General features: G+C 47.2%; 1 protein-coding gene across 1 annotated transcript in view; it reads right to left on the bottom strand.

The window, feature by feature from the left end:
* LOC146788619 (uncharacterized) overlaps positions 1–27660 on the bottom strand; it is a 1185638-nt gene that overhangs the window by 1000979 nt on the left and 156999 nt on the right. Inside the window, exon 16 of the mRNA XM_085635786.1 lies at positions 20615–20782. Coding sequence (XP_085491912.1) covers positions 20615–20782 — 168 coding nt within the window. The remainder of the gene's footprint in view (positions 1–20614; positions 20783–27660) is intronic.

Below are 27660 nucleotides of genomic sequence, written 5' to 3' on the forward strand. Positions count from 1 at the left end.
AACCATATACTAAAGAAGTGGTATAAGGACCACTGTCACGGAAATAGGATAGGCCTAGGCCTAGGGAATCGCTGGGGCTACACTGCACTAGCAACAGTTAGGAAGTGGGAGGCCCACGGGATTCAGGTGCAGAGTGGAAACACTCACGCGTAATGCGTAAAAGTCGATAGAATTACTAGCAGTTAGAAATTAACAGTTTAAGGACACTTCTGAAGCAGCTGGAGAGTCGAGACTCGGAAACCAGACCCTAGGATAGTCACTACCCTTGTGAGCACCGAAGTACCCAAGTTACCTAGCCCACGGACTGTGGGTGCATAGGTGTGAACTTGCGTCGAAGTTTCGTCATGGACTTCTATGGATGCCTGAAGGAAAGTTGCTGACAGGCAGTCAGTGAAGAGTGTCTGGTGGATCCCAAGGCTGGGATCAAGAAGAGAGGATACCTGCAAGCAGAAGGGACAGAGTCAAGGTCACTAGCCAGTGACCACGTGGAACCAGGAAGGAACCAGGCGATGTCGTGAAGATTGCAGGTGAAGGTGAAGCTTGTCGCTGCAGCCACGGGGACCAGGAAACGTCGAGGACGACCAGGACCAGGAGGCGAGCTGTCCCACGAAGGCTCTTGCTGTCGGTGGCGTCGAAGTTGACCTAGGACTCACCAAGCCTTGGTAAGCGGAACCCATGAAGAACGGAGGACTTGCTTCTGGTGCAGACCAGGAAGGTCTGGGGTGCTTCTCTTTTGCAAGGAAGCGGGAGCCAGTCTGGAGGAGCCAAACCAGCAGTGAAGATTTCTGGATGCGTCGTCACAAAGGCCACTAGCCAACGGGCAAGCAACCGGACAGGTGCGGCAAGCAGGAAAATGCAGAAGGGCCCCACGCAGGACTCGTGGAGTGTGGGGGGCTGATCTTCGGTGCAGATGGTGCTTGGGGTTGGGGCTTCTCAATCCCCGGTGCACAACTTCGAGGGTGCCTCAGAAGCTGCTCTGGAAGATACTAGCCACTTTTCCCAGGTAGCCGGTCCCACGTCTCTCGTCGCCTACACGGATCTCAGCTCGGCTATGGATGTGGATCAGGGTCGGAGAAGTCTGGAAGTCAAGGCTCTGGTCGGGCTCTGCAGTCGGTCCCTCGTAGAACTTCAGCAAAGCAAAGGGTAGTCTCTTGATGGTGCCTGTTTGCACAGGGTAGCCACTCCTTGGCCACAAGGGAGATTATTCAGTCTTCTTCTTTCGTCGAATGTCGAAGGTCCAGAGTTTCTGTTCAAGTTGCAGGTTCAGGATAATCTAATCTCCTGGGGCCCAGCTACCACTCTTATCCAAATCTGGGGGGCTGGGTTACCTGCTAGGTCACGCCTTATGGGTGGGACCCGGGAGGGGGGTTGTTACACCCCCTTCCCTTTGTCCAGTTTCGCGCCAGGACTGGGGCTGGAGAGCCCCAGCACCGGTTTGAACTGGACTATGCACGGGACACCTTGTGTGCCCCAGGCATGTCTCATTCTTTTCATCCCTCCCTGCCCCAATGCACTAAGGCCTGTCTGGGGTGGTGCTCGCACCTCCCAAGGCAGGAAACCTATTGTCCAAGCCTCCCTTGCCGGGATCACTCCCAGCAGCAGCAGGTCAGACTCGTGTCTGTGGCAGCAGCATCCATTTTGTGATTCTGGGGCTCTGGTTAACTTTAACCGGGTAAGTAGGTTACAACATGTCTTCTCCCTCTAGAAGGGAGGGATAATATCCTCATCCCCAGAAATGGGATGGGGGTATTATTCCAAAGTGTTAGACACCTTACACGACATGTTTTGATAAAGCCAAACCATAGTTACCATAACCGTTTAAGATTATAAGGCACTTTAAGAGTATATGGTAGGCTATATCATAGAACAGCTATAAGGACATGGTTCCGAAAGCTGCAGACAGGCTCAGCTCATGCTAGAGCACCATCTCACATGTTACCAAGCACTCTGCCTCCAGGATTGTTAAGGCCTGCCATAGGAGTGTCTGATAGGTACACATGTGTCTATATGTAAGTTAGGTATAGGAATACTACACCTAAGCAAGGGGTGATTACACGACCTTGCCCCAGCTGAGTGATCAGCCAGTTGTGTCATAATGGAAGGCCAGGCCAGGGGTGGCATAATACATGCTGCAGCCCCTGGTAGGCCTAGGGTACACCTATGCCCTGGGTACCTAAGGTACACTGTGCAGGGGCCAATAAGGTGATCCTATCCAAATGGGTTATGCACCTAAAGTACATAGTATTAATTTAGAGAGAGAACAGCAGGGCTGTGGGTCTGATTAGCAGGCCCACAGCCACATCTAAGTCGAAAACCAGTAAAGCAAAAGCAAAAAGTGGGGGGTGAACATAGAAAGCAGACCCTACTCTCCTACACAACCCCCCCCCCAACTTAGGGACATTAAACTAACCTTGACCAGTTGAGTCTTCATGTTCTAAGTGGAAATATCTGGAGAGTCCATCTGCATTGGCATGGTCAGTCCCAGGTCTATGTTCCACTGTGAAGTCCATCCCCTGTAGGGAAATGGACCACCTAAGAAGTTTGGGATTTTCACCCTTCATCTGATTTAGCCACAAGAGGGGCTTATGGTCTGTCTGAATCTTGAAGTGAGTGCCAAACAAGTATGGCCTCAGCTTCTTCAGGGCCCAAACCACAGCAAAGGCCTCCCTCTCAATAGCTGACCAACGTTTCTCTCTAGGGGTCAGCCTTCTACTTATAAAAGCAATGGGCTGGTCTTGACCATCCACATTCAGTTGTGAAAGAACAGCTCCCACACCTAACTCAGAAGCATCTGTCTGGACAATGAACTCTTTGGAGTAGTCTGGACTTTTCAGAATAGGTGCACTGCACATGGCCTGCTTCAGGTCATCAAATGCTTTTTGACAGCTTACTGTCCACTGAACTTTCTTTGGCATTTTCTTAGAGGTCAAGTCATTAAGTGGTGTCACAATGGACCCATAGTTCTTAACAAACTTTCTGTAGTACCCAGTCAGGCCCAAGAAAGCTCTGACCTGAGTCTGGGTAGTTGGAGGAGTCCAGTCTTTTATGGTCTGGATCTTGCTCTCCAGTGGTTGAACCTGACCCCCACCAACTAGGTGGCCCAGGTATACAACCTTGCTCTGCCCTATCTGGCACTTAGTGGCCTTGATAGTGAGGCCTGCCTTTTGCAGGGCCTCTAAAACATTCCTCAGGTGGACCAAGTGATCCTCCCAGGTGGAGCTAAAGACAGCAATATCATCAAGATAAGCTGCACAATAATCATCCAACCCAGTAAGGACTTGATTCACCAACCTTTGGAAAGTGGCAGGTGCATTCTTCAAACCAAAGGGCATTACCACAAATTGATAATGTCCTCCTGGGGTCGAGAAAGCAGTTTTGGCCTTTGCATTCTCAGCTAGTCTGATTTGCCAGTAGCCTGCTGTCAGGTCAAATGTGCTCAAAAACTTAGCAGCTGCCAGTCTGTCAATGAGCCCATCTGCCCTAGGTATTGGGTGGGCATCTGTCCTAGTGACAGCATTGAGACCTCTGTAATCCACGCAAAACCTCATCTCTCTCTTACCATCTTGGGTGTGAGGTTTTGGCACAAGAACTACAGGACTAGCCCAAGGGCTCTCTGAAGGTTCAATGACTCCCAGCTCCAACATCTTTTGTACCTCAACTTTTATGCAGTCCCTGACATGGTCAGGTTGCCTGTAGATTTTACTCTTCACAGGCAGACTGTCACCAGTGTCCACCTCATGGGTGCACCAGTTTGTCTGACTTGGGGTCAGAGAGAACATATGTCTGTAGGATTGCAGAACCTGTCTGCACTCCTGTTGCTGATGGACAGTGAGGCTGTCAGGAAAGACCACACCATCAACTGAGCCATCATCAGGGTTCTGAGTCAACAGGTCTGGGAGAGGGTCACTCTCTTCCTCCTGCCCCTCATCTGTAGCCATGAGTAAGCCCATGTCTGCCCTGTCAACATATGCCTTCAATCTGTTGACATGAAGCACCCTGTGGGGGCTTCTGGGAGTCCCAAGGTCCACCAAGTAAGTGACTTCTCCCTTTTTCTCAACAATAGTGTGGGGTCCAGACCATTTGTCTTGGAGTGCTGCTGGGGCCACTGGCTCCAACACCCACACTTTCTGCCCTGGCTGGTAAACAGTCAGCACATCCTTTTGGTCATGCCAAGCTTTTTGGAGTTCTTGGCTTGCCTCAAGGTTTTTAGAAGCCTTCTTCATATACTCTGCCATCCTAGAGCGGAGACCAAGTACATAATCCACTACGTCAAGTTTGGGTTGTCTGAGAGGTCTCTCCCATCCTTCCCTTACTAAACACAGGGGTCCTCTTACAGGATGCCCAAACAAAAGCTCAAAAGGGCTGTAGCCAACCCCCTTTTGTGGGACCTCTCTGTAAGCAAACAGAAGGCAGGGTAAAAGGATGTCCCATCTTCGCCTAAGCTTGTCTGGTAAACCTTTTATCATTCCCTTTAGGGTCTTGTTGAATCTCTCAACAAGCCCATTGCACTGTGGGTGATAGGGTGTGGTGAACTTGTAGTTCACACCACACTCCTTCCACATTGCAGTCAAGTATCCTGACATGAAGTTGGCACCTCTGTCAGAAATGACCTCCTTTGGAAAGCCCACTCTGGAGAATACTCCAAGCAGGGCCCTTGCAACAACAGGAGCTGTTGTGGTCCTCAGGGGAATAGCTTCTGGATACCTGGTGGCATGGTCCACTATCACCAGTATAAATCTGTGCCCAGATGCTGTTTGTGGGTCCATTGGTCCTACAATATCTATGCCCACTCTTTCAAAGGGAACCCCCACCACAGGTAGTGGTGGTGCCACCTGATTTGCCACTGGCTTGGCAGGTGACACAGGAGCGACAAAACTCCTTAGTATCTTCTGACATATGGGGCCAGTGAAAGTGAGGGACAAGCCTGTCCCAAGTTTTGTTCTGGCCTAAATGTCCTGCAAGGGGAATATCATTGGCCAAGGTAAGAAGGAAGCCTCTGAACTTCAGTGGTATGACCAACCTCCTGGATGCACCAGGCTTGGGGTCTCTAGCCTCTGAGTACAGTAGCCCTTCATCCCAATACACTCTATGGGTACCTTGAGCATTCCCTGCAGCCTCAGCAGCAGCCAGCTGTCTGAGGGGTTCAAGAGAGGGGCAGTCTAATTGAGCCTGCCTCAGAGCTGCCCTTGAAGGCCCCCCTGTCCTAAGAAACTCAACCTGATCAGGTTCAAGTTCTTCTAGGACAGTTCCTTCAGGACTCTCAGAATCATCCTCCTGGGAGGGCTGATCCACCACCTGAGGCAGGGGGGAAGGCACAGCCTTAACCCTACTGCTCTTTCTCTTGGTTTGTGACTGGTCCATAGTTTCAGGATCCAGCACTTGTTCAGTGGTGCACTTTTTGGCCTGTGACCTGGTCACAGCAAGGACATGTGCATCTATCCCCAGCATTTCTGCATGGGTCCTTGTTGGAAACAGCCCACTCCCACTCCGCAGGGCGGGGGTGGACCTTCCCGACACAATGGGGTAGCTTGGCTCGAGTGGTCAGGAAACAGGCGCAGTGCTAAGCATACAATATACCCATACAATAACCATGCGTGCATCCGTTCCAAAAACGACTCTACACCGTAAAAATTATGAAAATATTCTTCTTTATCTTTTTCTCTTAGTTGCTGATTGGGAAAATAAATGACAATCACAATATATACATTTTAAATAGTGCAGGTCAAATAAATATTGGCTGTTTGCTGAAATAAATAGGGGTGATCATAAATAACAGGGCATAAATACAAGTGCAATATATACAGACAATTAATTACTTTGAGGTAATAAATACTGTACCAATAAATACTGTCCCAATAAATACTGTACACCAACAAGTCCTGTGGACCTATAAATTCAGTGCAGCAATAAATAGATAAGAACTTAATAAATACAGTATCCCCAATAAATAATTAGAAGTATACAGTACACTTTGTGAATCAGATGGCACTTCAATTCTTAAGGGCTGATTTGGCCCAGGCACAGCTTGTAGGGTGTGGAAGGCTTGAGGGGGGGCTACTCCCTGGCTGAGGCAAAGGCTGAGGCCTAAACTGAGGTAGATCAAAAGGGGGGAAATTCCAATGCCCTGGCTTCCCTTCTCCACACAACCTCTCTAGGTTAGTCCCAGTTCACCCCAGGCACAGTCAGGTGGGTTTCAGCACCTCCCTAACCCCTTAGAGTAGTCTCTCAGGTCTCCACAGGGCCTTAGGCGCCCTCTACTCCACTTACTGCCCTTTTCTGATGTTCCGACGCCGCTGGAGTCGTGTCGACGCCGTGAGGCGGTTCCGGTTCGGTCTCGGCGGCCTCGGCACACTGTCAGTTCTTTGACGACGCCGGTAGGCGGTTCCGGTCCGATGTCGGTGGCCTCGGTTCGAACTCGACCTCCGATTCAACGGCGTCGGGCAGTCTCTTCACGATGTCGACTTCGGGCGGCTCCGGTCCGATGGCGCACTCGGCTCCGATGACGTCGGCCGGCCTGGCCTCGCTGTCGACTTCCGGCGACTCCGGGGTGCGATCCTCACCCCCGACCTCCGGTGCTCCTCCTCACAGGTTCCGGGCGACTCCGGAGTGCGATCCTCACTCCCGACCTCCGGTGCTCTTCTACCTCGGTCTCCGACGACTCCGGAGGGCGGACTTCACTCCTCCGATGACGCCGCTCGCTCGACCTCGGTTCACCTCCTTCTCGACCCTTGGTATTCCTCTCGACCTCCGCCGGCGCCCTCTTATGACCTCAGGCGGCTCCGGGTACGACGTCTGCTACCTCAGTCAGCGCCGCTTCTCCACCTCGGGCTCCAGGTCTTCGGCTACTCGACGCCAGGCTCCAGGGAAACCAGTTCTCAGGTCAGAATCTTGCTGCTTTCTTGGTTCTAAGGCCTGTTCCTGCTGTCCAGGTCCTTAGGATGGTTTTCTTCTGACTTCTTCCCACACAGGGCTATAGGCTGGGATCCATCAGTAGGGACAAGTATCAAGGGTGGGTTTATGGACCCCACTCCAGGCACAAGTTTCCACCCCTGCTGCTTCACTCCTTCCTCCTTCACTGTTGTGCTCCTCTCTCTTCACCAGTCAGGTGCCAACTGCCAGCTCCAACTGCCAACTGCCTCTCTTATCCTCCCAACATTCTAAACGATTTCCAACTGTCACACAGTTCTGGAATCTCCTGGAAGGTTCTGGAAGGTGCTGGTAGGTTCCAGTGGATGCTGGTGATGTCATAGGAGGCCACCATTTTGTGCTTCAGGCCCTCAGACAGAAGTTTCAGGGGTAGCCAAAATGGCTCCCTGAATCTGTAGCAACACGAAAAAGTCTGGCGGTTCCCAATAAAAAGGAAAAAGTCAAACAGGGTTTGAGGCAAAAGTGGGACAAAATAAATAATGATGAGGAGGGACCACCCAAAGGGCTGACAGGTCTAACACGCGTCCCCCCCAGCTGAAAGTGGGGAGAGCTACCCAACCCCTTGGGAGTTCTCATCACTAAGGCGGAAATACCTTGAGAGACCGTCTGCATTGGCGTGGTCCACTCCAGGCCGATGTTCCACCTGAAAGTCCATCCCCTGTAGGGAAATAGACCACCTCAACAACTTGGGATTCTCCCCCTTCATTTGCATCAGCCAACGAAGGGGTCGGTGGTCGGTCTGAACTAGGAAGTGCGAGCCAAACAGGTATGGCCGCAACTTCTTCAGAGCCCATACCACTGCAAAGGCTTCACGCTCTATTGCACTCCACTTCTGTTCCCTGGGAAGTAGTCTCCTGGATAGGAAGACCACGGGTTGATCCAGACCCTCTTCGTTGAGTTGCGATAACACTGCCCCAATGCCATGTTCTGATGCATCTGTCTGGACAATGAACTCCTTGGAAAAGTCTGGGGCCCTTAAGACCGGGGCCTCGCACATGGCTTTCTTCAATCTCTCAAAGGCTTGCTGACAAGCCTCCGTCCAGACTACCCGTCGAGGTTGTTTCTTGGACGTGAGCTCCGTGAGAGGGGCTACGATGGTACCGTACCCCTTCACGAAGCGGCGATAGTATCCCGTGAGGCCCAAAAATGCTCGGACCTCAGTCTGTGTCTTGGGGGGTTCCCAGGCCATGATGGCCTCGATCTTCGCCTGGAGGGGTTGCACCGTTCCCCTACCCACCAAGTGTCCAAGGTACACTACCGACCCCTGCCCGATCTGGCACTTGCTGGCCTTGATCGTCAATCCAGCTTGTCTCAGGGCCTGGAGAACAGCTTGCAGGTGACGCAAGTGATCCTCCCAGCTGTTACTGAAGACGGCTATGTCATCCAGATAAGCAGCAGAGAAACTCTCCATTCCGGTGAGGATCTGGTTTACCAGGCGCTGAAACGTGGCAGGTGCGTTCTTGAGCCCAAAGGGCATCACACAGAACTGGTAGTGGCCATTGGGCGTGGAGAAGGCTGACCTTTCCCTTGCTCCATCAGTCAACGAGATCTGCCAGTACCCCGAAGTAAGGTCAAAGGTACTTAGATATTGGGCAGCTCCCAGCCGGTCAATCAATTCATCCGCCCTAGGGATCGGATGAGCATCAGTCCTTGTCACTGAATTCAGTCCCCGGTAGTCCACACAGAACCTCAGTTCTGGTTGGGCACCCGGTGGTGCAGCTTTCGGTACTAACACCACCGGACTAGACCAGGGGCTGCTAGAAGGTTCAACCACTCCTAGCTCCAGCATCTTAGTGACTTCACTATGAATGCTGGCCTTCACCTTGTCTGACATCCGGTAGATCTTGGACTTCACAGGTGGGCTGTCTCCTGTGTCCACGTCATGGACGCACAGGTGAGTCCTACCTGGGACAAGGGAGAACAACGAAGAGTACTGCCCCAGGACCTGGCGACAGTCCTCCTGCTGTTCAGGAGTTAGAGATGGGGAGAGAATCACTCCCTCCACCGACCCATCCTTTTCTTGAGACGCAAACAGATCAGGGAGAGGCTCGCTTTCCACGTCCTCTCCTCCGTCAGTCACCATCATCAAGATGACTTCGGGCCTCTCGTGGTGGGGTTTGAGGCGGTTGGCATGCAGCACCCGCAGGGGCTGACGAGGGGTCTTCAGGTCCACCAAGTAGGTAGCCTTACCCTTCTTCTCCAACACCTCAAAGGGTCCTGACCAGCGATCCTGGAGGGCGCTAAGCTCTCCGGGTTCGATCACCCACACCTTCTGGCCAGGCTCCAACTCCACCGGGTGAGCATTGTGGTCATACCACGCCTTCATTACTGCCTGGCTGGCTTCCAAGTTGTCAGAAGCTTGCTTCCACAACTTAGCCATTTGGCTCCGGAAGGCCAGCATGTAGCTCACCACATCCTGGGGAAGCTTTCTGGGAGTTCTTTCCCATCCGTCTCTCACCAGGTTAAGAGGTCCGCGTACAGGGTGCCCATACAGAAGCTCGAAGGGGCTGAAGCCCACTCCCTTCTGTGGCACTTCCCTGTAAGAAAAGAGTAAACAGGGTAGGAGGACGTCCCATTTCCTCCGCAGGCTTTCAGGCAGACTTCTGATCATGCCCTTCAAGGTTTTATTAAACCTCTCCACCAGACCATTGGTCTGGGGGTGGTAAGGAGTTGTGAACCGGTATGTCACTCCACACTCCTTCCACATTGCCCGCATATACGCTGACATGAAGTTGGTCCCCCTGTCGGACACAACTTCCTTGGGAAAACCCACTCGGGTAAAGATTCCCATCAGGGCCCTAGCCACAACAGGTGCTGTTATGGTCCTCAGAGGTATTGCCTCTGGGTACCGTGTGGCATGATCCACCAGAACCAGGATAAACCTGTGACCAGCTGATGTTGGCGGATCTAACGGACCCACAATGTCGATGCCCACCCTTTCAAAGGGGGTGCTAACGACAGGAAGTGGTTCCAGGGGAGCTTTCAGCTTCACCCCTGTTTTCCCACTGGCTTGGCAAGACACACATGTCCGGCAGTAGGTATCGGACGACACTTTCATCTGAGGCCAATAAAAGTGTGGGACAAGACGGGCGAAGGTCTTGTCTTGTCCCAGGTGTCCTGCCAAGGGGATCTCGTGAGCCAACTCTAAAAGGAAGGCTCGATAACGTTGAGGAACTACCAAGGCTCGTGACGATCCATGTAGGGGTGCCTTGGGTTCACTGTAGAGGAGGCCATCCTCCCAGTAAACACTGTAGTTCCCTTCAACGTTCCCTGCTGCCTGGGCTTCGGCCTGTCGCCTCAGCCCCTCAAGGGTAGGGCACTCCCTCTGGCCCTGGCAGAATTCCTCCCTGGACGGGCCTCCCTCCACGTGCCACTCGGCCGGGATGGGTAGGTCCTCCAGGTTGGTAACGTCCCCCTCCGCAGACTCCTGGTCCACCACCTCCGGTGGCCTATCCGTCCTACGGGGTGGAGACGCCGAGGCAGGCTCCTCCTGTCCTCGGTTCTTCCCTTGACTGGCAGCTGGCTGGGCCTTTGTTCCAGGCTCCAGCCGGAATGAACTCCCTCTTCGGGTAGTCACGGACCTCGTGCTAGCACAGGCCCAGTCAGGTGTACCCAGCATCTCGGTATGAGTCCGGTATTCCACCTCCTTCCAAGCGTTGTGCTCCATGTCATTGCCCAGCAGACAATCGATTGGCACGGCAGGGCTTACGGCAACTCGAAGTGAACCTGCAACCCCCCCCCATTCAAAGGGAACCTCGGCCACGGGATAGTGACCTGTTCTGCCGTCAGCCATCGCGGCTGGGTGGAGTACATCGGGAATGACTTGCTCTGGAGACACCAGTTGGCTACGTACCATAGTCATACTGGCTCCTGTGTCTCTCAGAGCCTCCCCTCTTTGGCCATTGATGGTGATCCACTGCCCATACTTTGCAGTATTTGCGGGCACCTGGATCTTAGGAACCATCTCCCGTTCTCCCAGGGACACTAAAGTGACACCCGCCCACTCCCTTCCCTTAGTTAAGGGCATCTCCTCCCCGAGCACTACACTAGCTACTCCGGGGGGCTTTCCTCCAGTGGGAGGGGGTGAGCGTTTCTGACACTTCGGATCTCCTTTATAGTGTCCAACGCCACCGCACTCGTAGCAATGGACAACCCTTGGCTGCTGACTCTGGCCAGGATTAGGGTTTCTGGGTGGGTTAGCCTTAGAGGTGAATCCTGTTCCCTTCCCTTGGAAGTTATTTTGGGGGCCTTTGGAGAACTCCTTTTTCTTTTCCCCTCCTTCTTTCTTCTGGGGGGCGCCCTGTCCGGTCTTTTGAGTATCCCCTCCAGTCCCCCTGGTGGACACCCGGGTACTAGCCCAAATGTCCGCCTCCTCAGCAAGCTTCCGGGGACTGGTCAGCTTGCTATCCACCAGGTGTTGCCGCAGTTCAGGGAAACATTTCTCGAGTAGGTGTTCCTTCAACACTAGGTCAAACAGCTCCTCGTAGTTCCTTACTTCACTGCCCTGAATCCAACCTTCCAGTGCCTTCTTTGCATAGTCCAGGAAGTCCACCCAATTCTGTGTGCCCAGTTTGTGACTACCCCTGAACTTCTGTCTGTACTTTTCCGGAGTAAGTCCAAACTTCCTGATGAGCGCCAGTTTCATGGTGGGATAGTGGGTTTGCTCATCCTCTTCGAGGGCCAATAAAGCATCCCTACCAGCTGGAGGCATGTATTTATACAGTCCCCCTCCCCAATACTTCGCTGGAACCCCATGGGCCCTCAATGAGACCTCATAGGCTGCTAGCCACTTGGCGATGTCGTCACCTGCCCCATAGCTCGCTACAATGTCCTTTGGCAGGTAAGGTTTGGATTCCCTGGTGGACTCTTGGTTTTGGCTGCCACCATTGGGAACAGGTTGTGCCCCGATTCGCAAAATCTGAAGATCTATTTCTTTCAGGCGCAATTCATGGGCCATCCTCTGCTCCTCCTTTTCCTTCTCCAGCTTTGCTAAGTCCCATGTGAGCTGTCTTTTCTCCCTCCGGTCTGCTAACTCCACTTCAGACAAGCCCCCGCTAGAGGCACGGCTGCCCCCCCTAGAAAGTGTCCTGGGCCCTGCGGACAGGTTCCCCACCTCAGGTTGGTACATCTCAGCCCCCTCGGGGTCAGGCTCTCCATCCCTGTCTTCTTCCTCAGCCTTGCTTTCCCTGCGTGCCTCCCCCCAAGCCCTTAAGCTGGTTTGAAGTGCACCCTTCTTTGCTCCTGGGGGACAGTACACCCCCTCTCGCTGGCAAAACTCCCTGAGTTGGGCCACAGTGTACGTGTCTAGATTTTCAAGAACAAACTCCATCTTGCCCACTCAGGTTAGAGGACAGGTTTTGTGCAGTAACAATGCAGGGGGGTACCTTTAATAATACCTCCTCCCACCACCAGAGTAAATTTGGAAAAAACAAAAACCCACAATTAGGAAGGCCGCTGTGAGAAAACTCCCGGTGTAGGCCTATGGACTACCCACAGTTACTGTTGAGTATATGTAGGCACAGCTCTATCCCACCGCTGAACACCAATTTATGTTGGAAACAGCCCACTCCCACTCCGCAGGGCGGGGGTGGACCTTCCCGACACAATGGGGTAGCTTGGCTCGAGTGGTCAGGAAACAGGCGCAGTGCTAAGCATACAATATACCCATACAATAACCATGCGTGCATCCGTTCCAAAAACGACTCTACACCGTAAAAATTATGAAAATATTCTTCTTTATCTTTTTCTCTTAGTTGCTGATTGGGAAAATAAATGACAATCACAATATATACATTTTAAATAGTGCAGGTCAAATAAATATTGGCTGTTTGCTGAAATAAATAGGGGTGATCATAAATAACAGGGCATAAATACAAGTGCAATATATACAGACAATTAATTACTTTGAGGTAATAAATACTGTACCAATAAATACTGTCCCAATAAATACTGTACACCAACAAGTCCTGTGGACCTATAAATTCAGTGCAGCAATAAATAGATAAGAACTTAATAAATACAGTATCCCCAATAAATAATTAGAAGTATACAGTACACTTTGTGAATCAGATGGCACTTCAATTCTTAAGGGCTGATTTGGCCCAGGCACAGCTTGTAGGGTGTGGAAGGCTTGAGGGGGGGCTACTCCCTGGCTGAGGCAAAGGCTGAGGCCTAAACTGAGGTAGATCAAAAGGGGGGAAATTCCAATGCCCTGTCTTCCCTTCTCCACACAACCTCTCTAGGTTAGTCCCAGTTCACCCCAGGCACAGTCAGGTGGGTTTCAGCACCTCCCTAACCCCTTAGAGTAGTCTCTCAGGTCTCCACAGGGCCTTAGGCGCCCTCTACTCCACTTACTGCCCTTTTCTGATGTTCCGACGCCGCTGGAGTCGTGTCGACGCCGTGAGGCGGTTCCGGTTCGGTCTCGGCGGCCTCGGCACACTGTCAGTTCTTTGACGACGCCGGTAGGCGGTTCCGGTCCGATGTCGGTGGCCTCGGTTCGAACTCGACCTCCGATTCAACGGCGTCGGGCAGTCTCTTCACGATGTCGACTTCGGGCGGCTCCGGTCCGATGGCGCACTCGGCTCCGATGACGTCGGCCGGCCTGGCCTCGCTGTCGACTTCCGGCGACTCCGGGGTGCGATCCTCACCCCCGACCTCCGGTGCTCCTCCTCACAGGTTCCGGGCGACTCCGGAGTGCGATCCTCACTCCCGACCTCCGGTGCTCTTCTACCTCGGTCTCCGACGACTCCGGAGGGCGGACTTCACTCCTCCGATGACGCCGCTCGCTCGACCTCGGTTCACCTCCTTCTCGACCCTTGGTATTCCTCTCGACCTCCGCCGGCGCCCTCTTATGACCTCAGGCGGCTCCGGGTACGACGTCTGCTACCTCAGTCAGCGCCGCTTCTCCACCTCGGGCTCCAGGTCTTCGGCTACTCGACGCCAGGCTCCAGGGAAACCAGTTCTCAGGTCAGAATCTTGCTGCTTTCTTGGTTCTAAGGCCTGTTCCTGCTGTCCAGGTCCTTAGGATGGTTTTCTTCTGACTTCTTCCCACACAGGGCTATAGGCTGGGATCCATCAGTAGGGACAAGTATCAAGGGTGGGTTTATGGACCCCACTCCAGGCACAAGTTTCCACCCCTGCTGCTTCACTCCTTCCTCCTTCACTGTTGTGCTCCTCTCTCTTCACCAGTCAGGTGCCAACTGCCAGCTCCAACTGCCAACTGCCTCTCTTATCCTCCCAACATTCTAAACGATTTCCAACTGTCACACAGTTCTGGAATCTCCTGGAAGGTTCTGGAAGGTGCTGGTAGGTTCCAGTGGATGCTGGTGATGTCATAGGAGGCCACCATTTTGTGCTTCAGGCCCTCAGACAGAAGTTTCAGGGGTAGCCAAAATGGCTCCCTGAATCTGTAGCAACACGAAAAAGTCTGGCGGTTCCCAATAAAAAGGAAAAAGTCAAACAGGGTTTGAGGCAAAAGTGGGACAAAATAAATAATGATGAGGAGGGACCACCCAAAGGGCTGACAGGTCTAACAGTCCTATACTCCACTTCAGACCAAACTGAAGTTTCAAGATCATTGCCCAGTAAACACTCTACAGGAAGGTCTGAACTAACAACAACTTTCTTGAGGCCAGTTACCCCTCCCCAGGAGAAGTTAACAATAGCCACACTATGGGAGGTAGTGGCATTGCTAGCGTTGGTCACTAGGTAATTCTCACCTAGTATGATCTGTCCAGGGTCCACAAAGGCAGGTGTCACCATTGTGACACTATCCCCAATGTCCCTGTAGGCCTGAGCCATTCTTTGGTTGATAAAAGGAGTCTGTCTGTACTTGCCCAGGTTACTGGGGCCTACAGTAGAGGACAAAGCTAAGTCCCCATCACAGATCAGAACAGCCGGAGTAGGTATTCTGACTAGGCCAGAATCCTCCTCAGTTCCCAGGGTTAACCCTACTACACCCTTTTGCTGGGAACCACCACTTACAGCTGGACTAGGGGGTACAGTTGCCTTAGGGGCAATGGTGGCCGGGGGCTTATCCTTTTTGGTGCACTCACTAAACCAATGTGAGTTGGACTTACAATAGTTGCACCATGGTTTCTTTTGGCCATCTTTCTTTTTATCCTTTTTGGGACCACCCTCCCCCTGAGCCTTTTGGGGGCCTGGTGAAGACTTCTGGTCTTTTTGTTTCTGATCATTACCCTTCTGGTCTGCCTTTTTCTGATCACCGCCCTGGTTCTGGTTTTTCTGCTTAACTCTAGTCCTGACCCATCTATCTGCCTTCTTTCCCAATTCTTGGGGAGAAGTCAGATCAGAATCAATCAGGTGTTGATGCAGTAGCTGGTTTTGACAGTTGTTAAGGATTTGTTCTCTCATGATCAAATTATACAATCTTGTATAGTCCTTAACCTTACTTCCCACTAGCCAGCCTTCCAGAGCCTTAGTGGCACAATCTACAAAGTCAGTCCAGTCCTGAGTCTGTGTCTTCTGGGTATCCCTGAACAACAACCTGTATTGTTCAGTGGTTAGGCCAAACCCATCAATCAGAGCACTCTTCAGGACAGTGTAATTGTCTGCATCCTCATCACTAACTGTGAGGAGCTTGTCTCTACCTTTCTCAGAGAAGGAGAGCCACAAGATAGCTGCCCACTGACTTTGGGGTACCTGCTGTACTTTGCAAGCTCTCGCCAAAGCAGTTATCCATTTGTGGATGTCATCCCCACACTTGTAGGGAGGGACAATCTTGCTCAGGTTTCTATTATCATAGTGCCTGTCTCTATCCTTAGGGATATTGTTGCCACCAGTGGGTTCTGACCCACTTAACTTTTGCTCTCTAGCCAGAGCAAGCTTCTCCTTGGCAAGGGCAAGTTCTTCCCTCTGAATTCTCAGATTAGCTTCCCTCATTCTGGCTTCATGCTCCTTTCTCTCAGGGGAAGTCATTCCCCTGTGAGAGGAAGCATTAGAGATGCTAGAGACATGGGAGTGGATGGATTCCCTTGAAGGGGATCTGTCCCTCCTGCTTCTCTGTGTAAGCCCACTTGGGGGTCTGTATGGGGGGACCCCATGCAAACTCCCATGTAAGCTTAGGTTAGCCTGGCTAAGTCTTCCTACTTGGCCCTGGCTGTCTACCTCTTCATCTGAAGTCCCATCTGACTCATCTGTGGTGGGTAGACCCTCCTTTGTACCTAGGGTACTGGCCTGTGAGGCTCTAAGAGCATCATACTCCTCTAGGAGTTGTACTAGCTGAAGGAGGGAAGGGTTTGCACCCTGTTTTAACTTTCTGGAGGTACACAGTTGTCTTATCTCCTGAAAAGTTAGTGTATCATATCTAGAGGGGGTCTTCTTCAGACCTGCCCCTCCTGAGAGAGCATCTTCTTGATCTCTTCCCAGAGACATGATCTAGTGAGGGTGTGGTGTGTGCACCTACCTACACTAGTTGTTTCTACTAAACCTCTCTGGTAGTTGTAGTCAGGGTGTGTTACTCCCTTCAACCTACAACCACTAAGTCCAGTAGGACTTAAGTATTATAATCTATGTTATATGTACCTAGACAATATCTGTGTGATCTTTCAATTTAGTATCTCAAGATTACAATGGTATTACAACAGCAAGCTCAGATCCCAACCGCTGCTCACCAATGTAAGAAGTTGGCCTGATGTATGATGTCACTAGTTCAAGTGTACACCTTATATCAGTCCAAACAACCCTTATGGTGATTGGTTGTAAAGTCAACCTTATAGACCAGCTATCCTAGTGGTAGCATGGACAAGAGCAGTCTTAGGCTAAACTCTGAATGGCTGTGAAGCCAGCTGTGATACCATATATAATCCCTTGAATACCAAATGAAAGGACACCACAACAGATATATATATAAAATAAAGTGTATTTATTCTAGTCAAACCCTCAGCACTCTTTATGAGATTAGAGGTAAGTACAACACAGTCTTATTTAAGCATACATTAAGTCACACAGGTAAGTAATACAGTTAGGCCCTAGGGGCCACGCAAACCATATACTAAAGAAGTGGTATAAGGACCACTGTCACGGAAATAGGATAGGCCTAGGCCTAGGGAATCGCTGGGGCTACACTGCACTAGCAACAGTTAGGAAGTGGGAGGCCCACGGGATTCAGGTGCAGAGTGGAAACACTCACGCGTAATGCGTAAAAGTCGATAGAATTACTAGCAGTTAGAAATTAACAGTTTAAGGACACTTCTGAAGCAGCTAGAGAGTCGAGACTCGGAAACTAGACCCTAGGATAGTCACTACCCTTAAGAGGTACCACATACAAATAGTATTAGGGTCTATGGCCGACATCTGTCTTCCACAGGACCCACATGGTTTGAACCCCAAGGACATGAGAAAAAAAAGGGGGGCATGAGATCCCTTTGACAAAAAAAGTCATAACTCTCCAAAAGACGGCCTAAGGAGTGGCTCTGGATCAGAGTTGGAAGTGCAGAAAAGAAGAAACTCATGTCAGTGCATTGGAAGGGAGGTTATATGGACTCTGGCAAAGTCACATCTGGTGGACGACGTCACTACAGAGCCACACAACACCGACGTGCGAAGATAGCGCTGAAAACATTTCAGGGTACAATCTGGCTCCTATGGAGAATTCGAAGGTAAGGAATCTGCAGCTAGATATCTGTATCAGATAGATCAAGACCTGCGCCTGGGCATACACAAATTTCATATAGTTGTTTGTGGTTTTATTTCTTATTTTCTCTCTATGCCAATGTATTTTATTCATTCAAGACTACATGGTGAAGCTAGGCACTCACAATCCCTACTGTAGATGCTTGGTAGGAATGTAGAATGTATTACACAATTTAAGTAGCTTTCGTTTGTGCCTTCATTTGTGCATTAGCCTGCAGTGTAAATGGCAGGCATTTCTAGTAATAATGGAGTTCTATACATCAGCTTTAGAAGGATGGAAGCCTGCTTGGCCGGATTTGAGCTTCTGACTCACAGGTGATAGCAGATGTCAGAAGCGAACATTTAACTTACTCAGCCAAATCCCAATAGAGCGGAGTTAAGAAATGTGTGAATGTAACGTAACACAAAATAGTGAGAAAGTTCACAGGTTATTGGCACTAATGACAGTAAGCTCATGGAAACTGTGAAGAAAGCAGAACAACCAATCACTCAAGGGATTGCAAATATTGCAAATATGAGTATATGTGAATGCCATAGGAGGGAGATACCTATTTATTTGATCAAAGTTGTGAGTGCTTTATAGAACAGACTCATGCAGGGATACATGAGCTTCTACAAGAGAGGAACAGAGAGTAAGATGAAATAGGGCACTGATAAAGAATCAAGTCTCAAGCTAACAGAGGCTGCAAAAAAATAAGTTGGTTAACTGATGATAGGCTAGACTATAGCTTTGCTTTCCTAAAACTGTAGATGGCTGAGCCTGTGAGTGATACAATCCTAAGTGTGGAATACACAAAGTGATGGATTTTCTGATACATATATTTCAGTCTCCTAAACATTGCTTCATCCTCCCAGTCCTCTCGAAGGGATCCATGTGATACTCATTTTGTTAATTCAACTGTATAGCACTCTAGTTGTGGCGATAAAGGTGAAACCATGGGAAGTAAGCACGACAGCAATAGGACATCATTCTCGTCTTCCACACAACTGTTTTCTGTTCCTAACGTTTGCAGTTCGAGCAGTGGGAGACTTGGGCCCTCATGATGAGTGGCCTTTTAACTCTGATGTGCCCGGTAATGGCATTTAGGGGGCAAACTGAAATGGTGTGTTTAGTAGCTACACCGTTGCCCAGTCCAATCAATTCCACATGATAACTTTACCTACTTCAAGTAAGTGGTCTCTGTGTGGAATACTGGGGAAAAACATGCAGAAATGGACACAGTAAATCTGATTTCCACTTGCTATTCCTCAAATGCTCTTAGGGCCAGAATTGCAGAATCGGCCCGTTTGCAAACAGGAAAAAGCCTTTTGGGATGTATCATCCCAAAAGGCGTTCGCAAAATAGGGAATCGCAAAAATTGTGATTCTCTATGCAAATGCATTTAAGGAATCGCAATTTGCAATTCCTTAAATGAAATGCAGGAAGCCCCAAAAAATTGCCTTTAGAATCTCAAATATATGAATATATATGCAAACTCCATGACAAACGCACTTTTTTGCATTTTTCAAGGTGCCAAGTGTCGTACATACATGCCCTTAGAGCGTGTATGTGCACCACATGTGCACACATGCACATTCCAGGGTGGCAACAGGGTGTCCATTTGGCACCCTTGCACCCTTACAATTGCATGCGCAATTTGCGACTACCTATTGGGTACTCGCAAATTGCGCATGCAATTCTCATTCATTCCTATGGGCTTCTAGGCCCATAGGAATAAATGGGAAGCCATTCCTTATTTGCAACTCGCAATTTGCGAGTCACAAATAAGGAATATGTAGTAATCGCAATTATTATTGCGAAACCTACATACATTGTATTTTGCGATTCCATAATAGCAAATCGGTAAAATTTGCTATTATGGAATCGCAAAATCCAACATTGATACATCTGGCCCTTAATCCCATAGCTCCCTCCAAAACTACTGGTACCAGTAAATTAAGAGGTGGAGAAGGTCATAGACTTTTACAGGCTACTCCTAATGAGGTTCATAGTGGGTAGGCAGTCAAATTCGCTACGTCTATTCATAAGTGTGGGCACTAATCATCTTGCTTTAGAAAGCTAGTAAAAACATGGCTCTGTGCCCTGTAAAGTCTCAGTGAAATTTAGATCATTTTTTTCTCTACACTAGGTTGCCCTAATAGGTATTTGTGCTCTGTATAAGACGTTGAAAAAATAAAAATAGCGGTTGGATGTCTAAAGAAGGAAGATGCCCTTTATAAACAGATAGAGCTCAGTGTGAAGCTAGTGTTTCGAAGAGATTTATTTCGTAACCAACAAAGAGGCAACCAATGGAGACATGAGGGAGATCAAAATGGACGGGGAATGCAGCCAAATCCTTGTAAGGTGTGTCCAATTGGTAAAAGATGATGCTTAGAGGAGAAGACTAAGGCAAACATTATGGTAGAGTTAGCCAGCATGTGTCTTCTTGATATAAGTCAATGAAAAGCCACAATTTACATGGTGGCAAACATTCACTGTACTGTATCCCTCACACACTTTGAAACCCCACTGGTATGTTACTGAGGTAGAAACATGTGGATACTGTTACACACTTTGGAGTACATGCATTGTGCCCAGAGCTGGAGGAGGGAATTCTACTAACCACCAATCACATTCATAGAATTTCCACTAGAATGTTTACCATCAAAGTGGCTACTCTCAAGATAGAGAGAGACACTCCTTTGGAGAAGGTTGTGCAGTCATAGCAGTGAAGAGGAATCTGTGTAGTAGAGGATTTATTATCATCACAATGGTAAACTGAAATTGTGCCACCGCAACTGTAAATCCGCCAGTCTTTTTGAACATGTGCCTCAGAAATTAATATTTATCCATAGTTCCGTCATGTAATACACTTGCAGTTTACACTTCATTTACTTCAGCTTCAGTCTGCCTGTACCTCTTTCACTCATTCTCTTATTTTTTTGCCACCAGCTCATCCTCCGTCAACACCCTTCCTTTATCCCCATCTCTCTATATTTGACTACCTCCCCACAGAGAGCACACAGGTAAAGTTGGGGTCTCGGAAGAACTCACCCTGTAGTAAAGTTGTCCATCTCCAGCAGAGAAATCAGCATCAGCCCAGAACGCTGCAATCATGGGTGGAGTAGAGAAGTCTGTTCTGAAGAATGAATATGGATTTCTAAAGGTGTAAAATGGTTCGTAGCGGTTACGTTGAAATACAATCACACCATTGTCAGTGAACTAGAAGGAATGAAGAAGAAATCATGGAATGCATATTATTTTTCATTTTGTTTTTTTGCTTATAACATCTAATAGCTATACATTACTCATTATTTAAGTCTTAAGCCCAGTTCACGAAAGTAATATTGAGAAGTATAACCATTTTAAAGAGCATATGTTATAAGAAGCGCACAAACAATATGGATGGGTAATAATCAATATTTCGTTCGATGTTCATAAACAGTGGTGATTTATATGTGCATGTTGTATATGTGACAGTTTGGGTTGACAGTATGTGGGCATTACTCAGACTGAATTTAGTGCTGTGATTAGTTTGATATTGAGGAACTTTGGACCAAGTTTGATTCCTGCACCATACTTAAGTTTGGCCTGCCTGTGTTTGGAAGCTGTCACAGTTGAGGTCACCCACTTTAGTGGCTTGATAGGAGTGACTATTTGGCTGACCAGGGTAAGGGCTTCGTCCAGACTAAGGGCCTGATTATGATCTTGGCGGATGGGTTACTCCGTCACAGCGATGATGGATATCCCGTTCGCCGAAATATAAATCTCATTCTATCCTATGGAATTTATATTTCGGTGGATGGGTTATACGGCACCATTGTGATGTAGTAACTTGTCCGCAAAGATCATAATCAGTCTCTTAGTCTGTTGCTGTGTTCATTTTGATATTTGAGAACATTGATCTGTCTGATATTTGCAACCACACAGAGATGTGGACTGTTTGGGTGCGTGATAGGAGTGACAGTTGGAGCACCAGGGTGCTGACTTCACTCTCTTAGTGTTTTCACATGGTTGTGTTTGATGTTCATGATCACTAATGGTAACAAACATTTAAGGAAAATACACTGATGATATGGTGTCCTCAATGAGTTATTCACAAAGGATTATTCAGTGAGTAAAAGGATCTATGGACATATACAGTAATGGTGGATGAGCATTGAGTAAGTTCAGATCAAATATGTTTGTAACAATTAAATGAACAAGGAATAGACACTAAATTCCACCATATACTACTTGAATACAAAATTGCATAACATGCAGTTTTGTGAGTTACTCACACAAGTAGCCCTTAAGTAAACACCATATTCATGTTGGAAAAGTGACTGTTTTTTTGGCCCCGTTCATTCCCTGTAACCCACTTGAACAATCTATACCACATTTGCCATGCTAAAAGGCTGAATTGTGAAAACTAGGTTCATCACAATTGGCCCAAAATTGTCAAGGGAGAAAGGCAAAATTATTAAAGGTCCATCATTTTAATTTCCAATGGAGTGAGGTGTCAACTTTTACAACAGAGGTGTGACTGTGCCTGTCAGATAAATAGATAGGTACATCCAACTGCATATGTATCTCATAGATGTAGACTCCATTGCTTCTTTAGGTCTTGCTCACCAAGTCCACTGTCTTACATTTTACTGTGTGAACATTGTATTGTGTAGTTTAAGAACATTTATTGCTTTAAGGCACACATTTTGTTGATTTTTTCATTTAACTTACTGCAACCATCTACTATTAATATGTGCAAAGGGAAGATGTGTAAGGTAAGTTAAGCCTACCTAAATATAATTTTTAAATGTGTACTTGTCTGCTTAATAATATCTAACCATTTAGGTTGTTTAATGAGTGAAAATGGTAGATAAGACATTCTTAAACACGTAATTTTTAAAGGCTGCCTGTACCTGAAAGTCTATTTTACGATTCTTATACTACTTGTAACTTTAAGGTAAATGATTTAAATTATTTGTATTCAATTGAAATTGAAAGCAGAAAGCTAAAAAAAGACGTAACTAGAAGCAGCTACACATTTTAAAAAATGAGATCTAACAAGGTGGAAAATTATGGTAAAAATGCTCTTCAAAATGTGTAATTATTTTTAAAAGGAACTCAAAACAAGCCATTTGACACTTAAGAAATGTTTTTGTTTTTTTTAAACAGATTTTATTGAAATTGTAAGAGTACCACATGGGCGAGGGCCCAGCAATTTACCATGCGAATGCAAAAGTAAAGGATTACAATAAAGGGACCCATCCATGCGTGTAAATTGTACATAAAACCAAAAAAATAAGAACAACGTTAGAACTATACGCAGGCATTCCCCACCCCGACCACATTGGTAAACATAATTTGATACTTTTATACACCCAAGAAGATACGTAGACACATTATGAATAACAACCTGACAATGACTCCGGGGATCGCCACTATGGAGACTGCACTGTTTAAGAAATGTTTTGATGACTTGTTAAACAGATTTCAGTGGAAAGAAGGATGTTTAATTATGATGAAAGTGTTTGCAAAACTCACAGAACTATATGAAATTGTGATTTCAAATAATCTCTAAGCAAGCATGATCCATTTGCAAAATAGAAAACGTTTGTTCAAATCTACATATTTAAAACATATAAAAATTATCTACCATAAATTATTAATTAAAAAAAAAGAGTTTTAATATAATTTCCCATATTCAAGCACAACCGATTAACAGTATGCTGAGTGGATGGTTAATAAGCATATGATAGCTACACATATTGTTATCAATCACTGTCAGTGGCATTATCTTAATTTCAGTCATCACATATATATTTTCCATTTAAGATAACGCATTTATATATTTAAAAACATACCTGTGGGATCCTGTCAAGAACTGAACAGGCTAGAATGGTGGGAGGTCATCCTTAAAGAAAGTTTGACTACAGGGGGCTCCCCCTTGCAGGATCCATCTGATCCTTTTTAACTTGGCTGATATTTCGACCATTAAAAGGGACCGTAAATACGTTTATTCCATTACATACACAGCACACCTTAGCGTGTGTGCTGATATCTCACTCACGTGGTTACCTCCACTTTTGTAACCACCTCACCATTTTTTGGTCCTGAAGAAAGCCTTACGATTATCGGAATAGGCTGAAACATGTTGACCTACACATAAGGGATATTGAAGAATCATTTTAAATCTTCGCTATATCCCTGCCTTAGATTTTGATCTTGTCATAAGACCCTACAAATAAAGTTTTTCGGTTGAGCACTTCTTAGAGACATTTTTAACCTCACCACTCTCTGAGCACACACCTCACTGAACAACAAAACTTGCTCCGCTGTAGTCAGGCGTTGAAGTACAGCTGGGTTGCATTCGGCAGCCCAGCTGGGAACCCAATGATGGAGCATGCCACCAACTAGGCTGGTGGGTGAGGGTTCTTTTTACAAATCCATTGGATGTCTGTACTCTGATACATCGTATTGAGTCATTAAAAAGATCCACCCGTGGGTTCGTTCACGTTGTTTCTATTTGTTATACTGGGGAAGAGGACGCACCCCCTTACCTATTCTTCGCTCTCCTTTTGTTTTCCACATATTTAAAAACATCACCACCTTAAAATAAAAGTAAGGCCATAAAAAATTCCTCCCTAAAACAGCATGTATTGGATTGTCATAACAACATAATATATTGGGAAATTGGGATTCTAAATAGAAGAAAAACAAGAGGCACAATTTTTTCTCTTTCATTAAACCACCCTTACCACTATCCACCAAAATGTTTATACGCATTGTTACACAACTACATCACCTTCAGTGGCTGACTCTAGAGCCGGCCGGTACCATGCCTTCTGAGTCAGAGCCAGTGCCTTTTTCTTTTGAGAATAGGGGGTAATATTGAAGTTTGACGTAAAGACAGGTAGGGCTACCAGCTCTTGCTATGGATACACATCCATGGCGTCAACGTCTTTCGTGCGGGACGTGACGTGCGCAGTAGCTAATATAGGCGCCACCCCAGCATGCTGAAATCAGTTTCTTTTCACAACATTTTCTCAGCAAAAGTGTGAAGTCAAGAAGGATGCTAATGTACTTGTGTGTAGCACTATGGGCCTAAGAATGGTGACCCATTGCAGAAATCATTTTACAGCGCTGGAAGGATCAGTAAGGAATATGCCACTAGAGTCTCTACCAGATGAGACGTTACTGAAAATAAGTAACTTGTTCCTCTGATTGAGACTTCTAGACACAGATTCCTTACCTTAGAATAGATACACAATCAATACCTAATTGGAGGTGGGTCTGCGAACAGATTAGACCAAAAATTCCTATGGGACCAAACTAGCAAAGCACGCATCATGACGGACCTGAGTGTCCTGGCAGTAATTCTTAGTGAAAGTGTACAGAGAAGCCCATGTTGCTGCATGACAGATGTCCAAGACAGGGACTGTCTGATGCAGTGGTCACAGCCTTGGTTCAAGTGGAATGAGCGTGGAAGACCTCAAGAGGTTGTTTATGGCCAGTGCCTAGCGGCTCTTTATGCAGAGAAACATCCATCACAAGATGGTCTTTTTCTGAACAGTCTTTCCTTTCCTCACCCCAACGTACCCAACCAAGAGTTGATTGTCCACACAGAACTCTTACGTATAATCAATGTAGAAGGACAATTGTCTTTTTGGGCCCAAGTAGGAGAGTCTCTCCTCTTCTTTAGAAGGGTGAGGCAGAAAAAAAAAGTTAGTAAGGGTGACATTTTGGGCCATATGAAAAGGTGTCACTACTTTCATGAGGATGGAGGCATGAGTTCTTAGAACTAATTTGCCTGGGTGGAATGTTGTGTAGGGAGGGTGCACAAACATTGCTTTCATTTCGCTGACCCTCCTGGCCGATGTTATGGCCAACAGGAAAGCCGTTTTGCTGGTGAGTAAACAGATTTGGCAGTTGTGTAGAGACACAAAGGGTGTACACATCAGAAAGGTCAAGACCAGACTGAGGTCCCACTGGGACATAATGTAAGGTTGATAAGGGAATAGGTGTTGGAGTTCCTAGAGAAAACGAGTCACAAAGGCTGACTTGAACAAAGAAGGCTGGTTTGGCGACTATAAGAAACCCAAAATGGCTGAAAGATAACCTTTGCCCAAAGCAGAGACTTGCTGGGCCAGAGAAAAAATAAACACCATAACTTGGGATAAGGGAGCAGAAAGAGGGTCAACATCGCAATGGTGGCCGGCATTGCTCGGAAGGGTAGGTGGACCACGCATATTTAAAAAAAAAAAAAACATAAAATAAAATAAACTTACCTTTGAGCCGGGTCCCACGTCCTCGCTCCTGACTTTTTCCGTCTTGGACGGAAGCACAGACAGGTCTCACTGACCAATAACAACGCTGCAATGCAGCATTGTGATTGGAAGGCACCCGGGCTTCCCTAACCAATCATAACGCTGCAATGCAGTGTTGATTGGTTTTGGGCATCTTGGTTCAACGCTCAACCAGGGAATGGGGGCTGTAATGCAGCCTGCATGGAGAACGGGGAAAGTGCACTTGACTTGTTTGAGCGGCCCAAAAGGGCCAACCAAACAGTCATTGCGCACTTTGCAGTGGTGTTGTCCGTGTACCCCTGCACCAGCCTACCCTTGATCGAAGGAAGAAAGGCTTTCAATACCAGTCAGATCGTCCATAGCTGCAACAAGTTGATGTGGAGCAAATCCTCCGTTGGAGACCAGGGTATTCTGATCTCCACTTCTCCCAGATGGCCGCCCCAGCCCAGGAGTATCACATCTGTCACTGCAGTCAGTGGGTATGCCACAGTTTGTTATCCACCACTGCAGGTCTTATGAAGTTCCCTTAAATATTTGGACCAGGTCAGAGTGATTCCCCTGATGCTGCACCCACTAAGACTTCTGGTTTCATTATAAGCCAGCATATGCCATCAGACATGAGTCACTAGCAGGATGCATCAGTATTTAGCAGGCCATGTGGTTCTCATTCGTAATCCAAGGACTTGGATCAGCGCAATGAAGTCAAAGAGTGCTTCAACTTCTTAGACTCCTTCTTTTTGTGGGGCTTACCAAAGACTTGGACGGCGGTGATGGGGTGTTGAACTAGCAGATATATAAAGACCTGTGGTAGACTGCATGCAATAAGAGTGTATCCATAGCATGGGTTGATAAACCGATTTTATTTTAAACTTCAGTTTACCAGTGGAGATAACCACATCTGTTGTACTGATTAATCTGCAGTATTAAGGTAGATGTCATCTGGAATACTCCCAACTGTCCACCTCATTCCTACAATTAAATATATGTTACAGAAGTCCCTTTAAATCCTGTAAATAGAATAAACACATTTTTCATCTTCGATACGCCAACCCAAATCAGAAATCATAAAGCATTTAAACTAATGATTCTAACAAGATTAAACTTCTTATATAACCTTTTGGATCCACTTTACTAACAAACAATTCCAACCTGAAATGTTTTTAATCAGTGTCTATATTTTCAGTTAAGTATGTCAAAATGTTAAAAATCATGGATATATTTATAGCATTTAAACAACACAACATTTGTTAGCTTTAACACTTTCTAAAATCTGCCCACGGTTCCTTAAAAATCCAACATATATCTCCTAGATCCTTTTTGACAACATTTTACTGCATTAAAACAACTTGAAACCAAACTGCTTAGCACGGATTAATATTGGTAAATAAAAATCAAAATGTTAAAAACGGTAGTGTAATTCTAAATCAAAATAACTGGCAGAAAATGTACCAGCTTCATTTAAACACTTCGAATGTTAGGTTCGGTCAACTAATTGTTTACATTTTTTATGAAAGCCAAATTTATATAATATTTTTGGGAAGTTCTAACCTTTTTTATCAACAATTATTTTTGGTACATGGTGAAGTAACTAAACTTGAACCCTGCTCAAAATGTGGGAGATTCATTGTTTTGGACAAATGTGTATCTGGGGCTTATTTGATTATTGTCATAATCAACTTGATGCACACAGGGCGGAGTGTAGCTGAGGAAAGTTATCGCTAACACTATCTATTTTTAAACCTTTTTTGTAGATGATAAGTTATATGAACTGTACTCTTTGGGGAAAGAGTGGGGGCATACTGTTGTCTAATC

Source organism: Triturus cristatus, chromosome 11 (genome assembly GCF_964204655.1).
Source record: "Triturus cristatus chromosome 11, aTriCri1.1, whole genome shotgun sequence".
Classification (NCBI taxonomy): Eukaryota; Metazoa; Chordata; class Amphibia; order Caudata; family Salamandridae; genus Triturus; species Triturus cristatus.